General features: G+C 32.5%; 1 protein-coding gene across 2 annotated transcripts in view; it reads left to right on the forward strand.

The window, feature by feature from the left end:
- LOC145305942 (uncharacterized) overlaps positions 1-18361 on the forward strand; it is a 46712-nt gene that overhangs the window by 17346 nt on the left and 11005 nt on the right. Inside the window, exons 8-19 of one of the 2 annotated variants that reach the window (XM_080147839.1) lie at positions 996-1071; positions 2419-2523; positions 3074-3120; positions 4368-4433; positions 5260-5343; positions 6377-6446; positions 7872-7941; positions 8903-8990; positions 9767-9859; positions 11390-11505; positions 14411-14472; positions 16838-16919. In XM_080147839.1, coding sequence (XP_080003965.1) covers positions 996-1071; positions 2419-2523; positions 3074-3120; positions 4368-4433; positions 5260-5343; positions 6377-6446; positions 7872-7941; positions 8903-8990; positions 9767-9859; positions 11390-11505; positions 14411-14472; positions 16838-16919 — 959 coding nt within the window. The remainder of the gene's footprint in view (positions 1-995; positions 1072-2418; positions 2524-3073; positions 3121-4367; positions 4434-5259; positions 5344-6376; positions 6447-7871; positions 7942-8902; positions 8991-9766; positions 9860-11389; positions 11506-14410; positions 14473-16837; positions 16920-18361) is intronic. The other variant, XM_080147840.1, reaches the window with a different exon arrangement.

The raw sequence follows: 18361 nt of genomic DNA on the forward strand, positions 1-18361 counted from the left end.
GTGCAATATTATAAGCGAAGCATCTCTGTAATCAAGTCCTAAAAATATAAGTATGTCCATAAACATTATCCTGTATCTAGCAGTTTTTCAACAAATTTACTTATAATTTTGCTTCGACTCTTATATATTTATATTCTGGTTATTCAGTTCTGACACTATACAAGTGTTAATGTCCATTTGTCCTACCGTTTCAGTACTTCGCTTTTATGGATGTTGTCATCATTGTTTTGTCTCCAATCCATGAAACCGATAGGAGCCATTACTTTTCACCCAAAGTTTTATTTCTACGCTATATAACTAGTAGGCATAAAAACTTTGGGTACATTTATTAAAACATGAATTTTTAGTTCAAACTATAGTGTCTAAAGTTTTTAACCAGTCATCCTAATCTACGGAAGGTTTAATTTTGTGTATAATCATTGGAGATGTACATCAATTTATCGTTCTTTGTCTTATCCCTTAAGATTACTTATAAAACCCACATTTTTAATTTAATCTACTTAGCCAAAAACATACCTTTTTGCTGTTGTATAGAAAAACTATTTTTGAGAATTTGAAATAAATATTAGGGGATATATACGTACAACATAATAACCTAATTTTACAATTATATGATTGGAAAATATACAAATTCATAGGTTCCTTGTATCTACATAAAATCTTGATTATTTATTTTAGCTTTATTGATATGTAATCAACGTAATCATAAAAATAAAAGTAGTTAGGTATCACTACTAAATAACACTATTTCAATAATGACATTTCAAATATATTGATAAAATAAATGTAAACTAGGGGATGCGTCCCTAGCATCTAGGGGCGACTTAGATTTTACGATAAAAATAGCTTAAAACCTGTCAAAGACCAATATAGTAAGATATTGACGGATAGTTAGTAATCGCATCGTACTATAGAAATCTATATTAAGGACTGGTTCATATCTAACGGAAACTAATCGCGGATTCGAAGCAGGTCTAACTTGTATTTAATTTTAGAAAGACAAGTTCTGCCCCGAAGCCTAAATCAGCGAAACAACGAACACAGAGTTCTACCACCCGTGGCAGGCAACAGGTAAAGTACAGCAGTTGTTTTAGAGTAGTCACGCTTATCTAATAGTGATCGTGTCTGTCTGTTCCTCTGGCTGTCCTTGTGTTTGTACTTTTTTCTGTCTCTCTTTATATCTGTTCGTTTGTCTGTTGTTCTTTCTGTTGTCTGTCTGTCCCTATGTCTTTCCCTCTGTCTGTTGTTCTGTCTGTCCTTTTGTCAGTTGTTCTATTTATCTGTTCTTTTGTCTGTTCTTTTGTATGTCCTTATGTCTGTTCTTCTGTCTGTTCTTCTGTTTGTTCTTCTGTCTGTCCTTCTATCTGTTCTTCTGTCTATTATTTTGTATGTCCTTCTGTCTGTTCTTCTGTCCGTTCTTGTGTCTGTTCTTTTGTCTGTCCCTCTGTCTGTCCATATGTCTATTCTTGTGTCTCTCCTTTTGTCTTTCCTTCTGTTTGTTCTTCTGTATGTTCTTTCTCTCTGTCCTTCTGTCTGTTCTTCTGCCTGTTCTCCTGTCTCTTCTTCTGTCTGTTCTTCTGTCTGTTCTTCTGTCCGTTCTTGTGTCTATTCTTGTGTCTGTTCTTCTCAATCTGTTCTTCAATCTGTTCTTCAATCTGTTCTTCCGTCTGTTCTTCTGTCTGTTCTTCTGTCTGTTCTTTTGTCTGTCCTTCTGTCTGTCCTTCCGTCTGTTCTTCTCTCTGTCCTTCTGTATGTTCTTTTGTATATTCTTCTGTCTGTTCTTCTGTATGTTATTCTGTCTGTCCCTTTGTATGTTATTCTGTCTGTACTTCTGTCTGTTCTACTGTCTGTTATTCTGTCTGTCCTTCTGTCTGTCCTTCTGTCTGTTCTTCTGTCTGTACCTCTGTCTGTATCTCTGTCTATTCTTCTGTCTGTCCTTCTGTCTGTCCATCTGTTTGTTTTCCTGTCTGTTCTTCTGTTTGTTCTTTTGTCTGTTCTTCTGTCTGTCCTTCTGTCTGTCCTTCTGTCTGTTCTTCTGTATCTTCTTCTGTCTGTTCTTATGTCTGTTGTTCTGTCTGTTGTTTTGTATGTTCTTCTGTCTGTTTTTCTGTTTGATTTTTTGTCTGTCTTTCTGTCTGTTTAATCACTCTTTGTCTCTTTTTCTTCTCCTTCCTTCCTGTATATGTATGCCCTTATATTGAGCTTATCAATGCATGTTTATATAATCTTATATAATAATATTAGTTTTCAATCAATTTATGTTTATACTTTGATATAAGTTTTACTTCTAAAGTTTATTCTTTGTGTTCATATCATGCAATAATGATTCAAAGCTACACTGTAACACAAATCTTTTTGTTGTAACAGAATTCCGAAAGACTCTTGTTTCTAAAATAAATTTTAACTCTACTTTGTTAGACGAGTGTGAACGGGTATCCGAAAGTGGCTGCGCCACGCTCCCAGAGTATGCACCCCCTGACAGCTGGAGCTAAATACACTACACAATCATCCAGCACAACACAGGTTACATAGATAGATAGATAGATATATGACAGACAGACAGGCAGGCAGACAGATAGATAGATAGATAGATAGATAGATAGATAGATTTTACCTTAACTAGCCAATTGCCTCGTTGAGGTGGCTATCTCTTTCAATTTTAAGTGATCATCCACTTATAATGGAATTGATTCTTTGTCTGGATGTCCTAACTGTTCAGTCATAGTAATGTGTTGTGTCTGTTTATGGGCCAAGGCATTACCCCTGCTCTTTTTTTGTAACGTCTCTAATATGAATCGTTGTAGATCAGACTCGAACCTAACACCTTCCCGACAGCAAGCAGGCACGATAAAAAGATGGATAGATAGATAGTATAAAGATAGATAGATAGCAGCCAGTAGGGAATGACTAACGGATGGACAGGCAAAGTGAATTTTATGTAGAATTGCTTCGCTACTAAAAAGTATATTAAACTGCATGTTATATTACTAAAACAATGTTTTACCAAAAAGTAACAAAAACTATGAGCATATTTTAAAATCTTTTGACATGCTCAGTAAATATTTTGTTCCAGCAGAAGCGGCCGTTCAGCTCTGGAGATAAGAAAATAAGAAACATAAAGTAAGTTATATTTATACAGTTAGACTACTCTATACTATGATTTGTGGGTAATGCATTTGTTGCGTAATATAATTTTGATATTTACATTCAACACCGCCGACATCTACATAAATAAACAAATAGAAAATAATAGAGCGATGCGAATCTATCATAAATATTGTCCGTATGCCCAACACAATAATTTACTTGAATTAGTTGCAGCAGATTTGTTTAATATATCATTTTCAGGCCATTCACAAAAATTTGCTTGTTTATTGCCTTTCTTTATTACTTAAAGAATGTAAAAAGTGCATATAATTATAATTTAATAGATTATGTTAAAGTAATTAAGCAATTTTGGTTATTTGAAAAACCAAAAATATGCATATTTAAATGTTATCATCAAATTGTGGTATATCAAGTAAATTATTAAAGTAAAATAAAAATATTGTAATAAATTATATAATAATAGTTATTTCTCGCATCGTATTATAAACAGCTTTCCTCGGATATAGAATGTACAATTATAAATTTAAAACCAGTTTTTTTAGCCCCGAGGTGCCGAAGGCACGGGCTAAAAAACTGTTTTAATCTTAAAATTGTACATTTTTATATTCGTAGAAAGCTGGATATTATACGATTCTAGACATAATTTTTTCGTATGGATGATAACCGGTTCCTATCCATCGGATTCGAATGAATACGAGAAAAAATAATACTCTGCTGCGAAGTAAAGCGAGTGAAAAAATTAAGGCCATGAAAGTTTCACTATATATGCATTAACCTCTGCGCCCTTCGATGCCTTTCTTGGGGAGGGTGAGTATTTTTTTCCAGATGCGATTTCGCTTATGAGGTTGGAGTTACCTTTCCACTAATTAGTTATAAACCTTTGATAAATTTTACTTGAAAGGTTTAGAAATTAGAGTCATCTTAATAATGTCCAAACTTTTCCACCGATATTTCTAACCAGGATAAATGTTGAATTTAGGGTTGGGCCGGATACTTTTTTGATTGGATACCGGATATCCGGCTGATTTCTAAACTCGGATATCCGGTTCTGGCCGGGTATCTGGCCAACGTTCGATATCCGGCAAATTACCGGATATCCGGCCGGATAACCGGATTTCCGGCGTCAAAAATCAGCCGGATATCATGTGACCAGATAGTTTTAATATCCGGTATCCGGCCGGATATTGAAAATGACCGGATAACCGGCCAGACCGGATATCCGGCCCAACCCTAATGTTAATAAATTGTTGATTTTAAAGTGTACCTGATACAAGCTTTGGAGGCCAAGAGGCAAGACCTAAAACAGCACCAACCTCCAGCAACAGGTACAATTATTATTTACAAGGATATTAACAACAATTACCACTCTTGGGCAACCCAACAGAAAACCAACCCTTTAATAGCACAATATGGAAGTCCTACCTGTGCATGGTAAGAGTTGCCACTGTTTATGGGCCAAGGCATTCTCATAATATTACTAAAATTTAGAAAGCAACTCTATAATCTTCACATTCAGTAAGGTCCATTTCAAGCCTGATGATTTTTTAACCTAATTGACTACATTTTTTATCCTCGGATTTTCAACATATATCCAAATCGATATCAATAAATATTTTTAAATGTTCGTTTGTCTGGAAGTTTGATTTGTTGAGCTTCACTTTATTAGTGTTGTCATCCTTGTTTGTCAGTTATCTAGCTAAAGGTGTTTTATAAAATACTAGCGGCTTCGCCCCTAGCCTCTAGGGGCTTTGCCCCAATAGGTAATTTAGGGGGGTTAAAATAGCCTAAAACCACCACATGACCAGTAGGTATATTCCCTGAAGAGTAGATCCAGTTGGTTTAGTGGTTACCAAGATCTTAAGGGACGGACAGACAGACGGACGGACAGACATGAAGCTACTTTTTATTATAGATAAATTCTATATTTTCTAATCAATATTCCTAAATTTTCCCTAAAATAGGTATGCGATGATTTGAATTAAATCCTCTGTATCATACCATACGTAGGTCATGGGATACAGATTTGCCATTCTATGTCTAATGTGGAGTTCATAGCAAACACATTCCTTTGGATCCTATTTTTGTATCTGATTCCTATACATGGCACCACTATAATAAACACAATAATACCATTCGTTTTTATTTGTTTAGGGAGGGAAATCATTCAAGCGTGAAACCTGAAAAATATCAACAGAGCATTGTCACTCTCAAATACGTTGGAAACCCTGATCATAGGTAACATTTTTTGGTTAAAGTCCTTTTCGTGACAACGCCTCTTAAGGGGCGTATCTTTGTATTCCCACAGTAGCTTTTGATAGGTTATTTTAGGTTAGGATAGGTAAGGTTATATTAGTTTAGGTGATTGCCTTGCATGGGGCTAGAATAGGAGAAAAGCTACTGTTAAAGTACGAAGAAACGCCCCTTAAGAAGCGTTGTCACGAAGGGGACTATACCCCATTTTTTTCTTAATCTATTAAGTATCTACTAGTGTCTGAGCCCTAACCCCCCCCCCCCAAAATTGGGGAGTGATATTTTTTTCATTGCAGGAAAATAGCCTAAAGCCATCACAAGACCATAAGCTTTTTCCCTAAAGCGTAGAGCCCAATCAGTTCAGCGGTTACAGAGATCTTAAGCTTCAAACGGACAGACAGCCATTCATCGTTTACTTTGTATTATAGACAAGCGAAAATTACCTAGCATCTATGGGATTTGTATTCAAAAAGGTAGACAAAAGCAGAAAAAGCCTAAAACCATCCTAAGGCTCAAATGTAAGGTTATTAGAGCACCACCATGGGACCTAAATGAGACTTACCTAAAATGAAGATCCTAATAATTTAGTAGTAATCGGAATCTTAAGATACTGACATAAACCTTACTACTTTATGTAACATAGAGTGATCAACACAGTTTAATTAAACATGTTATTTTTATTTGATAAGTCCAATACACAGTGTTTCATGTCAAGAACAATCTTCAGTTGGATAAATAAAAATACATGATGCTTTAATGAGCATAAATTCTATACTGTTTATTAAAAACAAAAGATGATTTTTTTCTTGCAGTGGAGGTAAGGAACTAGTGGGGGGGGGGGTTATTTTGCAATTAACTACTGAGCCTGTTATGTTCTGCATATCAAGCTGTTTTTCTTTATGAAGTGGAAAGGTTTATTTATATGAATTATATGAGGAGTCTTGGGCAATCTAAAGTAAACTATTTTGCCCCCTACTTTTCTGCATTTAACATCAGATTAATCTTATATGTCATTTAGAGCCCGAATGAGAAATCCGCAAGTTGGTAAAAGAGGAGAGTCTCCCATAGTTCCAGCCTATCTAGATGAGGTACACAATTTTTTTTACACAATTATTCTTTCCCTGAACCATTTATTCCGTTATTTGTACTTACAGCATATGAAATTACTAGCGACTTCGCCTCTAGAAGCCTCTAGGGGACTTGAGGAGGGGGAGTTAAATCCCAAAACCCAATTTTTAAAATTTAGAATTTTAAAAAAAGTTTAAATTTTTTTTGAGGGGGGGTTTATTTTTTCTAAGGGATATTTCACTTGGAAGGGTGGTGATACCCTCCCCCAAAATAGTTATAAACCTTCCCGGGACTTATGAGAAGCTACCCGGTTAAGGAGAACCCGATCGGTTCAGCGGTTAGCGAGATCCTTCGGTACAACAGACAGACAGAGAGAAAGACATCGTTCTACTTTGTATTATAGAGGGCCGATTTTTCATTCTCTACAGATATACTAAGAGTTCTTTTGACAATTAAAACACAGAGATTAATTTATGTTAGTTTGACTTGTACATAGCATTTGATATTTACACCACAATTGTCCTTTCAATAAATTAAGTTACTTTTATTCAGTAATCAGGAATCTAGATATTGAGACGATGGATAATAATTGTATACAAAATAGGGATGGCAATCCGTCAAATTTTTTGACCGGATTCGGATTCTTACAAGAATCCGTCCAAAAAAAGGTGGATTCCCGCGGATTCAGGATTCTTATTTTTGGCGGTTTCTGGATTCGGATTCCGGATTCTAGCAATATTTTTAAAGGCTTTTTTTTTAAATTTAAGTGCTACATATGTCCTAAAAATTAATGTTCTTGGTGTTCTCAATTATTCACTTCCTAGAATAGAACCAAATTTTAAAAGATATTATATATAATGATGATAATCTTTGCCTTCAAAAAGGGCGAGTTGAAAGAAAAAACTCAAGACGCTAATTTTAGCCTACCAATTAAGAATCCGAATCCGCTATTAAAAAACGGATTCCGGATTCGGATTCCAAAATTGGCTAAAAATTTGGCGGATTCCGGATCCCGGATTCGGATTGCCAACCCTAATACAAATCATAACAAACAAAATAATTTCTGTTTTAGCTTAAACAATTTGTTACTTTGTACCTACCAATTAAGAATTAATATAAGTCTCGAAAAAAAAAATAGAAAAAAAACAACGAATACGTGTTCATAAAATTCTATGAGTAAAAGAAAATTACAGTCCAATGTCCCTTCTAATCCTAAACTAAATAGATTTTTTTGATTAAAAAAGTTTTATTTTTTTGCGTTTATAAATATTGATAAATGAGGCGATGAAAAGTGTCATGTGGACGTCTAAATCAATCTCTTTTTTAGTGGTTTCTTTTCCCATTTCTTCTCTCATCCCTCCTTTTAGACGTATTTTTATGACGTCATACATGATTCTTTTCAGTGCTGCGATAAAACAGTGATGGCAAAGATTTTATAATTGTAGGTTCAAGTTGTTCAGCAGCCTAGAGGAACATATACACTGGAAGTGTTCAAGGGTTACTTGGCCGTTGGAGGTATGTTTTTAAAAGCGAAGCGTTTCTATAATTAGGGTCGGTCCAATGTCCGTCCGAGATAGATAGCTTTTATTCGTTAATTTAGGCATGTTAGAATTGTCCTATCGATTTCAAACTTTGCATAGTGATTTCTTTAGTAGTTACGATTTAGAAAGCGTAGCAACTCTATAATCATTACCAGAATGTCCGTACGTCCATTTTAAACATGTCGATTTTTTTACTTTTTTAACAACAAATTTTCATGCGATCTAATCGTCCGATTGATCTGATTTTTGGTATATTAGTTCCTGGGACAACAAAGTATAATGTTATAAGCGAAGCAACTCTATAATCAAGTCCTAAAAATGTAAATCTGTTCATAAACATTATCCTGTATCCAGCGGTTTTTCAACAAGTTTACTTACAATTTTGCTTCGACTCTTATACATTTATATTTTGATTATTCAGTTCTGACACTATACAAATGTAAATGTCCGTTTGTCCTACCGTTTCAGTGCTGCGCTTTTATGGATGTTGTCATCCTTGTTTTTATATGTCTACATATTATTATGTTATCAAAATTATGTCTGTTAGTCTGCAAAGCTTGCATGCAATACCGTTTCATCCAAAATATCACGGCAAAACATGCATTTCAATTACTTTTATAATCGCAATTCTAAATAGATTATTTCTATATTAATACTGTATAACAGTTAGTTGTTATTCTTCTTTTTGTTTTGTTCTTCTTTAGTGAACAAAAATACGATTTAATGTCATAAAAAAAAAGATTTTAATGACCTTTTACTTGCGAAAAAGATGATTAAAAAGTTTTATGATGATTATGGATGATTACAAGACTACAAGACGGATGGACAGACGAACAGACATGCAAAGTGAGTTATAGAGAAGCTCTGCTATCTAAAATAAATATCGACCACTAAATTATGAATGAGAGACAATATCATTTTTGTTTTATTTCTAGATGAGTTTTGGTTTACGTCGAAACGAGTTGAAAATTTTGCCTTCAGTCTGACAGTGTTTGTAAACAAACAGTGCCACGTGAGACTCAGGTATCCTGTTATACTGCGGGGCTCACATTATATCGACATAAGCGTAATATTGCTTTATAAAATTACTAGCAGCTACGCCCCTAGGGGCACTTGATCAGGGATGCCTTGAATTAGATAACCTAATTTTTTTTCAATTTAAAAAGAAAAAGTAAAAAATAAATTTAAGGGGGGTGCTAATTGTTTTCTAGGGGAGGTATCTCTTGGGAGGGCGGCGGTATCCTTCCACAAAAAAATTATTAACCTTCCCGGGACCCATGAGAAGCTCCATAAAGGAGAACATAACGGTTCAGAGGTTAGCGAGATCCTTCGGTACAGACAAATAGGCACCCTGTTACTTTATTATAAGGATTATTAGTGCTCTATTTTATAACCCGCTATTGTAGCGTAACACGTAGCGCAGCCACTCTTCGGGTGCGAATCTATACGTCATAACTAGAAATGATGAAAAATTTATCTACTTCAGCTATGTCAGATGTGTGACATTAACAGTAAGACATGTGGAATGCCTTGGCCCAAAAAAAGGCGGAACACATCACCATGCATAGACAGTTAAGACTTCTAGACAAACGTTAAGACTTCTAGACAAAGTTTGTGCAAGGAAAGATTGTTTGTCTGCAATAGTTGGGATGTTAGTGCCTAAAAACCTACTAAAAAGGTCTACGTTTTTAGCAACCTTTCCCAAGCGACTATTGACTATTGAGCATCTATGCATCTTACTTTTAAATGTAAGAGCTTCTGTATTTATGGATGTTCTAATCCTTGTTTATGTTATTAAGTGCTTGTTGTGAAAGTAAACGGACCGTGGGAACGCGTCTCGGACAAGGAATGTTTACATTGGTATCTGTGGAAGGGGCGCAGCCGTGTATCAGGTTTTTATGTACCTATTTTAGTCATCTATATGTCTATCTATCTTAGCTATCTTTCTATGGATCCATCTTTAAAACTAATTGTCCATTAGTTCTTTTATCCATTAATCCACCCCACTTTTCATTCATCTATTCATTTATGCATCCATTTACTTATTAATCAAGGCATTTATTCATATATTCTTACATCCATCCATCCATTCATCTATCCATTCATCTATTTATTCATTTATTCACACATCTAAACATCTATCCATTCATCAATCTATTACTACATTAATCCATTTATTTATTCATCTATTTATTTATTCATCTATTTATCCATCCATCCATCCGTTTATCAATCCATTGATCCATTCATCTATCCATGTATCTATTCATTTATTCATCCATGTATCCATCCATATATTTATTTATCCATTCATCTATCTATCCATTCATTCATCCATTTATCCATTTATTTATCCTTTCATTTATCCATGTATCTATTCATTTATCTACCTATTTATTCATCAATTTATTTATCCATCTATTTATTCATCCATTCATCTATTCATTTATCAATCTATTTGTCTGTCTATTCATTTATCCATACCTCCATTAATTTCAAGCAAAACTATTTTCTGTTAAAACAATTATAAAGAATTACTGATTTATGGTTTATAAATAGAAAACAAGAACAATCTGAAACATGTACAACATGTAGCGGAACTCTTGAAACAAATATTTAGCAGTTTGTGTTACTATTTGTTTGTTTTTGTTTTTTTGGGGTTCCTTTTTTATTATATTGATATATTAATAATGGCCTTAATGAAGAATATTTATATGGTAGATAACATGTCATTTATGTCATAAAATTTGTAATCAAGACTAATTAAAAATTGAAAAAATCAACTTGTAAAAAAGCTTCGCAGAAATAGAAACTTTTTTATAAAATTTTCTGAAAGTTGTTTCTTCTATATTTAGAAGAATTGTCAAGTTTTGTCTGTCTGGCTCCCTAACATGAATAAATATTATACAACAAAAAATGATTATATCCGATAATAGCAGTAAGGTTTTTTTTTGAGAAATTAAGTTTTAATTTTGAATTCATTACAACTACTGGAAATTGATAAACAAATATGTTTTAATTTTCTATTCCAAAACATTATGTTTATAAATGCTATCTATTAAATATTTATATTGCCTTTAAAAAGAGATACATTGAAAAAACTCTTGGCCGAAAAATCCCAAATGACGTCATGTTAGAATAATGGACCATTCTAATATAATGGGATACTTCGGCCTAAAGTTTTTCAATTTATCCAATTTTTATTGGCAATATAAGGAGCTCTTGCAGATATCAATAGTTTATTTTTTATATTTAAAAAAATTGTCTCTGTTCTAAAAGAAAATGTAAAATGCCCTGGAATAAATTCTAAGAATTTTATCCTTTTTGCTTTCAGTTGTTTATTCAATTAATATTTATTAATCAACTTATCATTTCTGTAAAGGCTCCGCTATAAGCCTCTATCTATCTATCTATCTATCTAGGTGTATCCTAGAGAAGGACCCTGTAGCTCAGAAGCACCTGGCTAAAATGAAGAAGTACAGAGGACATTATGATGAGTGGGGCAATAGAATCTCTAGAACTACCCTTAGACTACTAGGTACAATATAATAGAATCTCTAGAACTACTCTCAGACTACTAGGTACAATATAATAGAATCTCTAGAACTAACCTCAGACTACTAGGTACTATATAATAGAATCTCTAGAACTACCCTCAGACTACTAGGTACAATATAATAGAATCTCTAGAAATACCCTCAGATTACTAGGTACAATATAATAGAATCTCTAGAACTACCCTCAGACTACTAGGTACAATATAATAGAATCTCTAGAACTACCCTCAGACTACTAGGTACAATATAATATAATCTCTAGAACTACCCTTAGACTACTAGGTACAATATAATAGAATCTCTAGAACTACCCTCAGACTACTAGGTACAATATAATATAATCTCTAGAACTACCCTCAGACTACTAGGTACAATATAATAGAATCTCTAGAACTACCCTCAGACTACTAGGTACAATATAATATAATCTCTAGAACTACCCTTAGACTACTAGGTACAATATAATAGAATCTCTAGAACTACCCTCAGACTACTAGGTACAATATAATATAATCTCTAGAACTACCCTCAGACTACTAGGTACAATATAATAGAATCTCTAGAACTACCCTCAGACTACTAGGTACAATATAATAGAATCTCTAGAACTACCCTCAGACTTCTAGGTACAATATAATAGAATCTCTAGAATTACTCTCAGACTACTAGGTACAATATAATAGAATCTCTAGAACTACCCTCAGACTTCTAGGTACAATATAATACAGTATGACCCTCGAAAAAGTATCTTTAAGGGTATACAGTCCCTATTTCTTAATGTATCACAAAAAATAGCATATGTCCTTGTTCTCTGTACATTTCAACACAAACATATATAAAATTTTTTATTTTACCTCCATTAACACCGGAGATTTTTAGAGCTAAAGTTTTGAAAAAGTGACTGAGAAAAATAATTTTTTTTTGTTTCCCACTATTTTTGGATGGTTACATAATGTCTTTCTGGTAACTGAAGAATGATAAACAAAGAAAAACATGGTAACTAATTATTTCTTTTTATTCCACCAAAAAATATAAATTTTTAAAGGCAAAAAATACTACTGAATAAATTGATTATTTGCAAATTTCAGGCAATTTACTTACCCTTATTTAAGAAAAGGATTAATTATGACAGTTGCTCCGCCCCCTTTTTTGACATCTCAATCACTTAATAGAGGGTTAATTAAGCTTTTTAGACTAAAAAATCATTATAATGTAATTCTATTTTCCTTATAACTTTTTTGTTATTAAAGTTATGATTATGAAACACACCAATATTCCTGCTATATTCATAAAGATTTATTTGGTTTTTTAATCTAAAACAATTTTGCCTCATAAGTAAGTTTTTCAAAATATCATTACACAAGAAAGACTCAAAAATATGTGTAAAAAAAAGACTTTTAACTTAAAACCTAAATTTTTTGCTTCATTTTTGTATAAAGTTTTTGCTAGTAACAAAAATAATAGGATTTCTATCTTAGTTTTGCCAAAAAAGTCAATTTATGTTAAAAGTTACTTTTTGCTCAGTCACTTTTTCAAAACTTTAGCTCTAAAAATCTCCAGTGTTAATGGAGGTAAAATTAATTTTTTTATATATGCTTGTGTAAATGTACAGAGAACAAGGACATATGCTATTTTTGTGATACATTAAGAAATAAGGGCTGTATACCCTTAAAGATACTTTTTCGAGGGTCATACTGTAGAATATCTAGAACTACCCTCAGACTACTAGGTACAATGTTAATAAAGGCTAGGATGTTTGTTTGTCTGTCTGAACAAAGGAAGCCTCTGAAAAGCCATCAATAGGCTTTCATCCGTTTTTTACCAATCAAAGGACAGTTTCGAACAAAAATAACCGTTTCTATTGCTGCAATATCAGTCGCATCACAGCATTTGTAAAGTGTAGATCTAATGTTAAGTTTATACTAGCAAATACGCCCCTAAAAGCCTCTAGGAGCACGTAAAATGTTTTCTTTTCAATCTATGTCAAGATCAGCTGTTTACCAAATAATATTTTTTTCACCGCTAGATGGGGTTAGTTATTTTTTTATTTGTTGTTTTAGCTGTTTATCAAAATATCCTTTAGGCGGTGTTGTTTATTTTTTTCATTTTTGGCGATTTTTCTTTCATTTTTGGTATCCTCCCCCCAAAAAGCTAAAAACCTTCCCAGTAAGGAGAACCATAGCGGTTAGCGACGAAGCCCAATCTGTCCCACTTTTGAGCAAGACGATTCCCTTTTCTCCCATCTCTTTTGAAGAGATTTTTTGCCCCCCTTCCATTTTCCCTTTATATGACGTCATGTATGAATCGTCTTGCTCAAAAGTGGGACAGATTGGGCTTCGTCCGGTTAGCGAGATAATTCGGTACAAACAGACAAACATCCTGTTACTTTACTGTAAGGATATAGACACAACTCAATTGCCATGAACATTAAACATACTTCAGGACAAAGTTTTTTTTATTAAATTGGTTGGTTGTCTGATAGATATAAATTTCACCAATTGCTGCTGTGCATTCAGATCTTGTACATCTTGACTTATATTCTGTCTGTCCGTCCATTTAAATCACAAAATTGCAGTAGATTGATTTGATTCTGGTTTTTATTTGATTCTTGCTATTGCCCTCTCATATTTTCCTATCACACTTCTCTACAGTCTCTGCTTTTTCACGATGTTTGTTTTTAAAAAACAATTAATTGAAATTATGTTCTATAGCATTTTTATGGGCATTTGCGCTTTAAAATTAAAAGCAATGTGTAACTTCTTTAAACAATTAATATAATAAAAAATATATAAAATTAAATTTTACCATATCCACTTTTATGGACGAATCCTTTGGTGGCAAGGGACCAATTTAATCTAAATTAAACATGCTTGTTTTTTTTTGTAGAAGATTCTCCTGAGCACGCTAAGCCAGCTGCAAAGAAAAAGAAGAAAAAGAAACAAATACAGGTATTACAAACAAACAAAAAATAATATGCAAAATCAGGTGTGAAAAATAAAAGCTGCTAAAAATCTGCTTAAAAGCAGTCCGAACGCTACGGATGTTTTATACTTAATTATGCTCCTTATTAATGGGAATGTTGACGAGAAATTTCAGCCTTCTATCTTTAATAGGAGCCGAGAAAATCAAGTTTCCCCCATTTTGTCTCGGACAGACGGACGGACATTGCGCTAATAATAATTAAATGCATCACTTATAGAATATATTTGCTGTAAGAGTGTGTTTATTAGGTGCCTGTGTAATTGTGTGTGTGTGTGTGTTTTAAGGGTATGTTGAATAAATTGTGCAATAAAAAGTAAAAAAAATAGATGAGTATTTTTCCCTAGGAAGGCACAGTGGGATCCAGTGGGACATCCAAAAAAATTCAAATTGACTTTTATCTATCCTAGGAATTAATAATGGCTGTAAGTAGACAGCTAGAAAAGAAATTTTTAAAAAATATTCATTTTTGGCGGATTTATGCCATTTTTAAACAAGGTAGTGAAAAATTTCTTTTCAGTTTTGATGATTTTCCAGATTTTTTTACACAATTTTTTCAAAGCAACAAAAAATACATTTATGTTCATCTTATGAAAATAATTTTTGATTGAGGTACTTTTCAGATACCTGTACCAATGTCTAATTAAAGAAAAATTATAAAAAAAATATTTTTTTGGTGGTGTAAATTGACATTTTGTGAGAAAATTTCACAAAAATATTAAGATTTTTAACCCCAAAAAATCAGTTTTCTCCATTTTACCCAAAAACGGCCAGGATGCCCCGGGTTTTGCAATAATAATATTAATATGCAACATGTATTGTGTTTAAAACAGTTTTCATAACCTTGGGCCTCCCGGCCGTTTTTGAGTAATTGAGCATTTTACATTGCATGGTTTGAACAATTTCGTTCTTGTTAATTTGAAATTTTCCCTCGTTAGAGGGGGAAGAAGTCATTTTAGAGCCCAAAGTCATCTCTGCAATGTTTTCTAACTTTTTAAGGCGGATCTTTCTTTACTTTTGCATTATTTGCCTCCGGCCAACCGTTTCGCCGTTATTTGCCGCCGTAGGTGTGATTTTTAACGATTTTTGCCGTTCATTTAAGGGAACAAGGAGTCCTTAAAAAAAGATGACTTATAAATACTTTTATTTTAGCAATTAAATTTGCTAAATTTCATGTGTTCTGAAAAAAATTGTATTTCTAACTGGTTTTGGTTCAGCAGAAATTCAAATTCGGGGATTATTTATAATATTGCAAAAACATTATATATGCGTCTGAGAGAGAGAGAGAAATATACGTTTGAGAGAGAATATAATATAAGCAATTATGTTTATATTCTTATTCAAACTTTAAATGAAGATAGCTAGACTTAGAATAAAGGTATTAACACAAAATCAAAAGTGTTTTGAAAATTATGTTATTGTTGTTTATATCTGTAAAAAAAACATTAGAAAACATGCCTTATTAGTGTCCTATTTTACTTATACTGGACCTACCTAAAAATGCCGGGACTCGAACTGGGTGCACCTGACGCTATATTCATGTTCACAAACATTGTTTGCATTGAAGAAATATTTACATAGACGTTTATTTTGTTAAAATATTCCTATCCTAACTAAAGTTATGAAGGTTTATAGATTTTTTAAAAATAGGGTAGCTTCGCTCCTCCAAAACCGCCAGACGTACTTACCAAATGCACATTAGAAGTTAACAGGATCAAAATTTATGTTATTTTTGAGTTAAAGCAAAAGAAATTACATTATTTTGTCAAATACAAGCTTTTTTATTGATGTTTACTTTTGTCTACCCTTAATGTCCCGTTTTTTGGCAAAAGATCCCACTGTGGAAGGGTTTTCTATTGTCAGGGTTAAGGTGTTTTCCGCCCCAACCCCTCTGTTACACACTAAGCTGCCATAAGTCATATCGGTTAGCGGGAAAAAGCGTCTCAAAAATCAGCCTTTTGACGTCATAAAAATAAGGGATTATCTATCTCTTTTTTAGGAGTTTTCTCTCATCTCGCTCATTTTTATGACGTCACATGGCTGATTTTTGAGGCATTTTGTCACGATACTATATCGTTTTATCAATTAGTAAAATATTTCGGTATTGACTCTCTGTCAAACATCCTGTTACTTCAATGTTAATAATTGTGATTGTATGAAAGTCTAAGCTGTACATTTTAATGAGACGCGCCTGTTTATGGTCAAAGACATTCCCCATTCACTATTTTTTGCTGAAAAAGCTTTTCGAATAGCTATAACATCTTTAGTATTATACTTTGTGGATTACTGTTTATCACCTCCATGGGGTTACTGCATTAATCTATCTATCTTCAGGATTCTTCAAGCTATGAACTGGAGACACCTAGTGAGGACTTTGATTATTACAGAGACCACTCTCCTGCTGTTCATTTCAAATGTAAGTCAATTTAGTGCTGTTATTCTAGTTAATTTGATCTTTCTCTTCGGTAAATAACTGATTGATCGCTAATCATTTTTAACTTAAAGGGCGAATATAGGTTGAATATGATATGGGCTCAAAAAAACCTTGCCGTTCCATAGATTATAAATAACTTAAAAATATTGACATATTCAATTGTATAAGTCTGTTTATAGCTTAAAACCCGTCAATCTGAAGACAATATTATGTAATTAGTGTGGTTCCCTAAGAACTAAATCACCCTAGCATCACACAAGGCTTCGTGGCAAGGTTGAATTAAAAAGCTTTCGTTAAATGATAGTCGTAATAACGTGGAAACCAATTAATCAGGGTTAAATATACCCTCCTTCTACCTTCATAAAGTAAATTATTTAAAAGTTAAAAAAAAACATCAAATAATGTAAAAAGTAAAAAAAAAATAATCGATAAAATTTTCTTGGAGGAAGAATGATTTCAAATCCCTGTTTTTTTGTGGCCGTGTGTGTGTGTGTTGAAAAAGCGTACTCAAGGGTGTTTATATCATCATGAATTAAACAATGATCTCTGTACAGAAAATAAACTTTAAGACGTATTATTTACCCTGTCAATACTCCTGACGCCCTTCTACACAAATTATTTTTACGCTTTTTAAAAATTTAATAAACTAGTACATAATCTAAAATAATAAACATTTAAATTATCATTTAAGGTGCGTGCCAATGTAATAGTCAATCACACTTAAGCAAAATAGTCAAAAAAAGTCTTGTAAAGGGCTAAAATAAACGATTTTGTCGGTAATCTGATTTATTATATGTTCAATTGAAACAGAAAATTGCAAAATCTACTTAAGGATTTTTTTGAATTTTTAAATAGATATTCTAAAAGTATGTAATAGCACCTTTGATATAAGCTCATATCATATTGAACCTATATTCGCCCTTTAACCCTTTTTTATATTTTTCTATAAAAATGAAAATGTGTAAATAAATTTATCGATCAATCTATTGATCAATTAATCTATCAATCAGTTATCTATCAATCAATTAATATATCAATCAAAAAAAATAATTAATCAATGAATCAATTAATCTATCAGTTAAACATTTAATTTATCAATCAATCATTAAATCTTCAAAACAATCAATCAATTAATCAATCAATTAATCAAGCAATTAATCAATCAATTAATCAATCAAACAATTAATCAATCAATTAACATATCAATTATTCAATTAGTCTATCAATCAATCAATTCATATAACAATCATTCAATTAGTCTATCAATCAGTCACTTAATCTATCAATTAGTTTATCAATCAATCAATTAATCAATTAATTTTTCCTCAAAATAATCAATCAATTAATCCTCAAACATTAATTAAATAATTAATCTATTAATGAATCAATTAATTAATCTATAAATTAATCAATTGTTCTATCAA

The sequence above is a fragment of the Acartia tonsa genome, chromosome 14, assembly GCF_053477335.1.
Source record: "Acartia tonsa isolate MP-2025a chromosome 14, ASM5347733v1, whole genome shotgun sequence".
NCBI lineage: Eukaryota > Metazoa > Arthropoda > Copepoda > Calanoida > Acartiidae > Acartia > Acartia tonsa.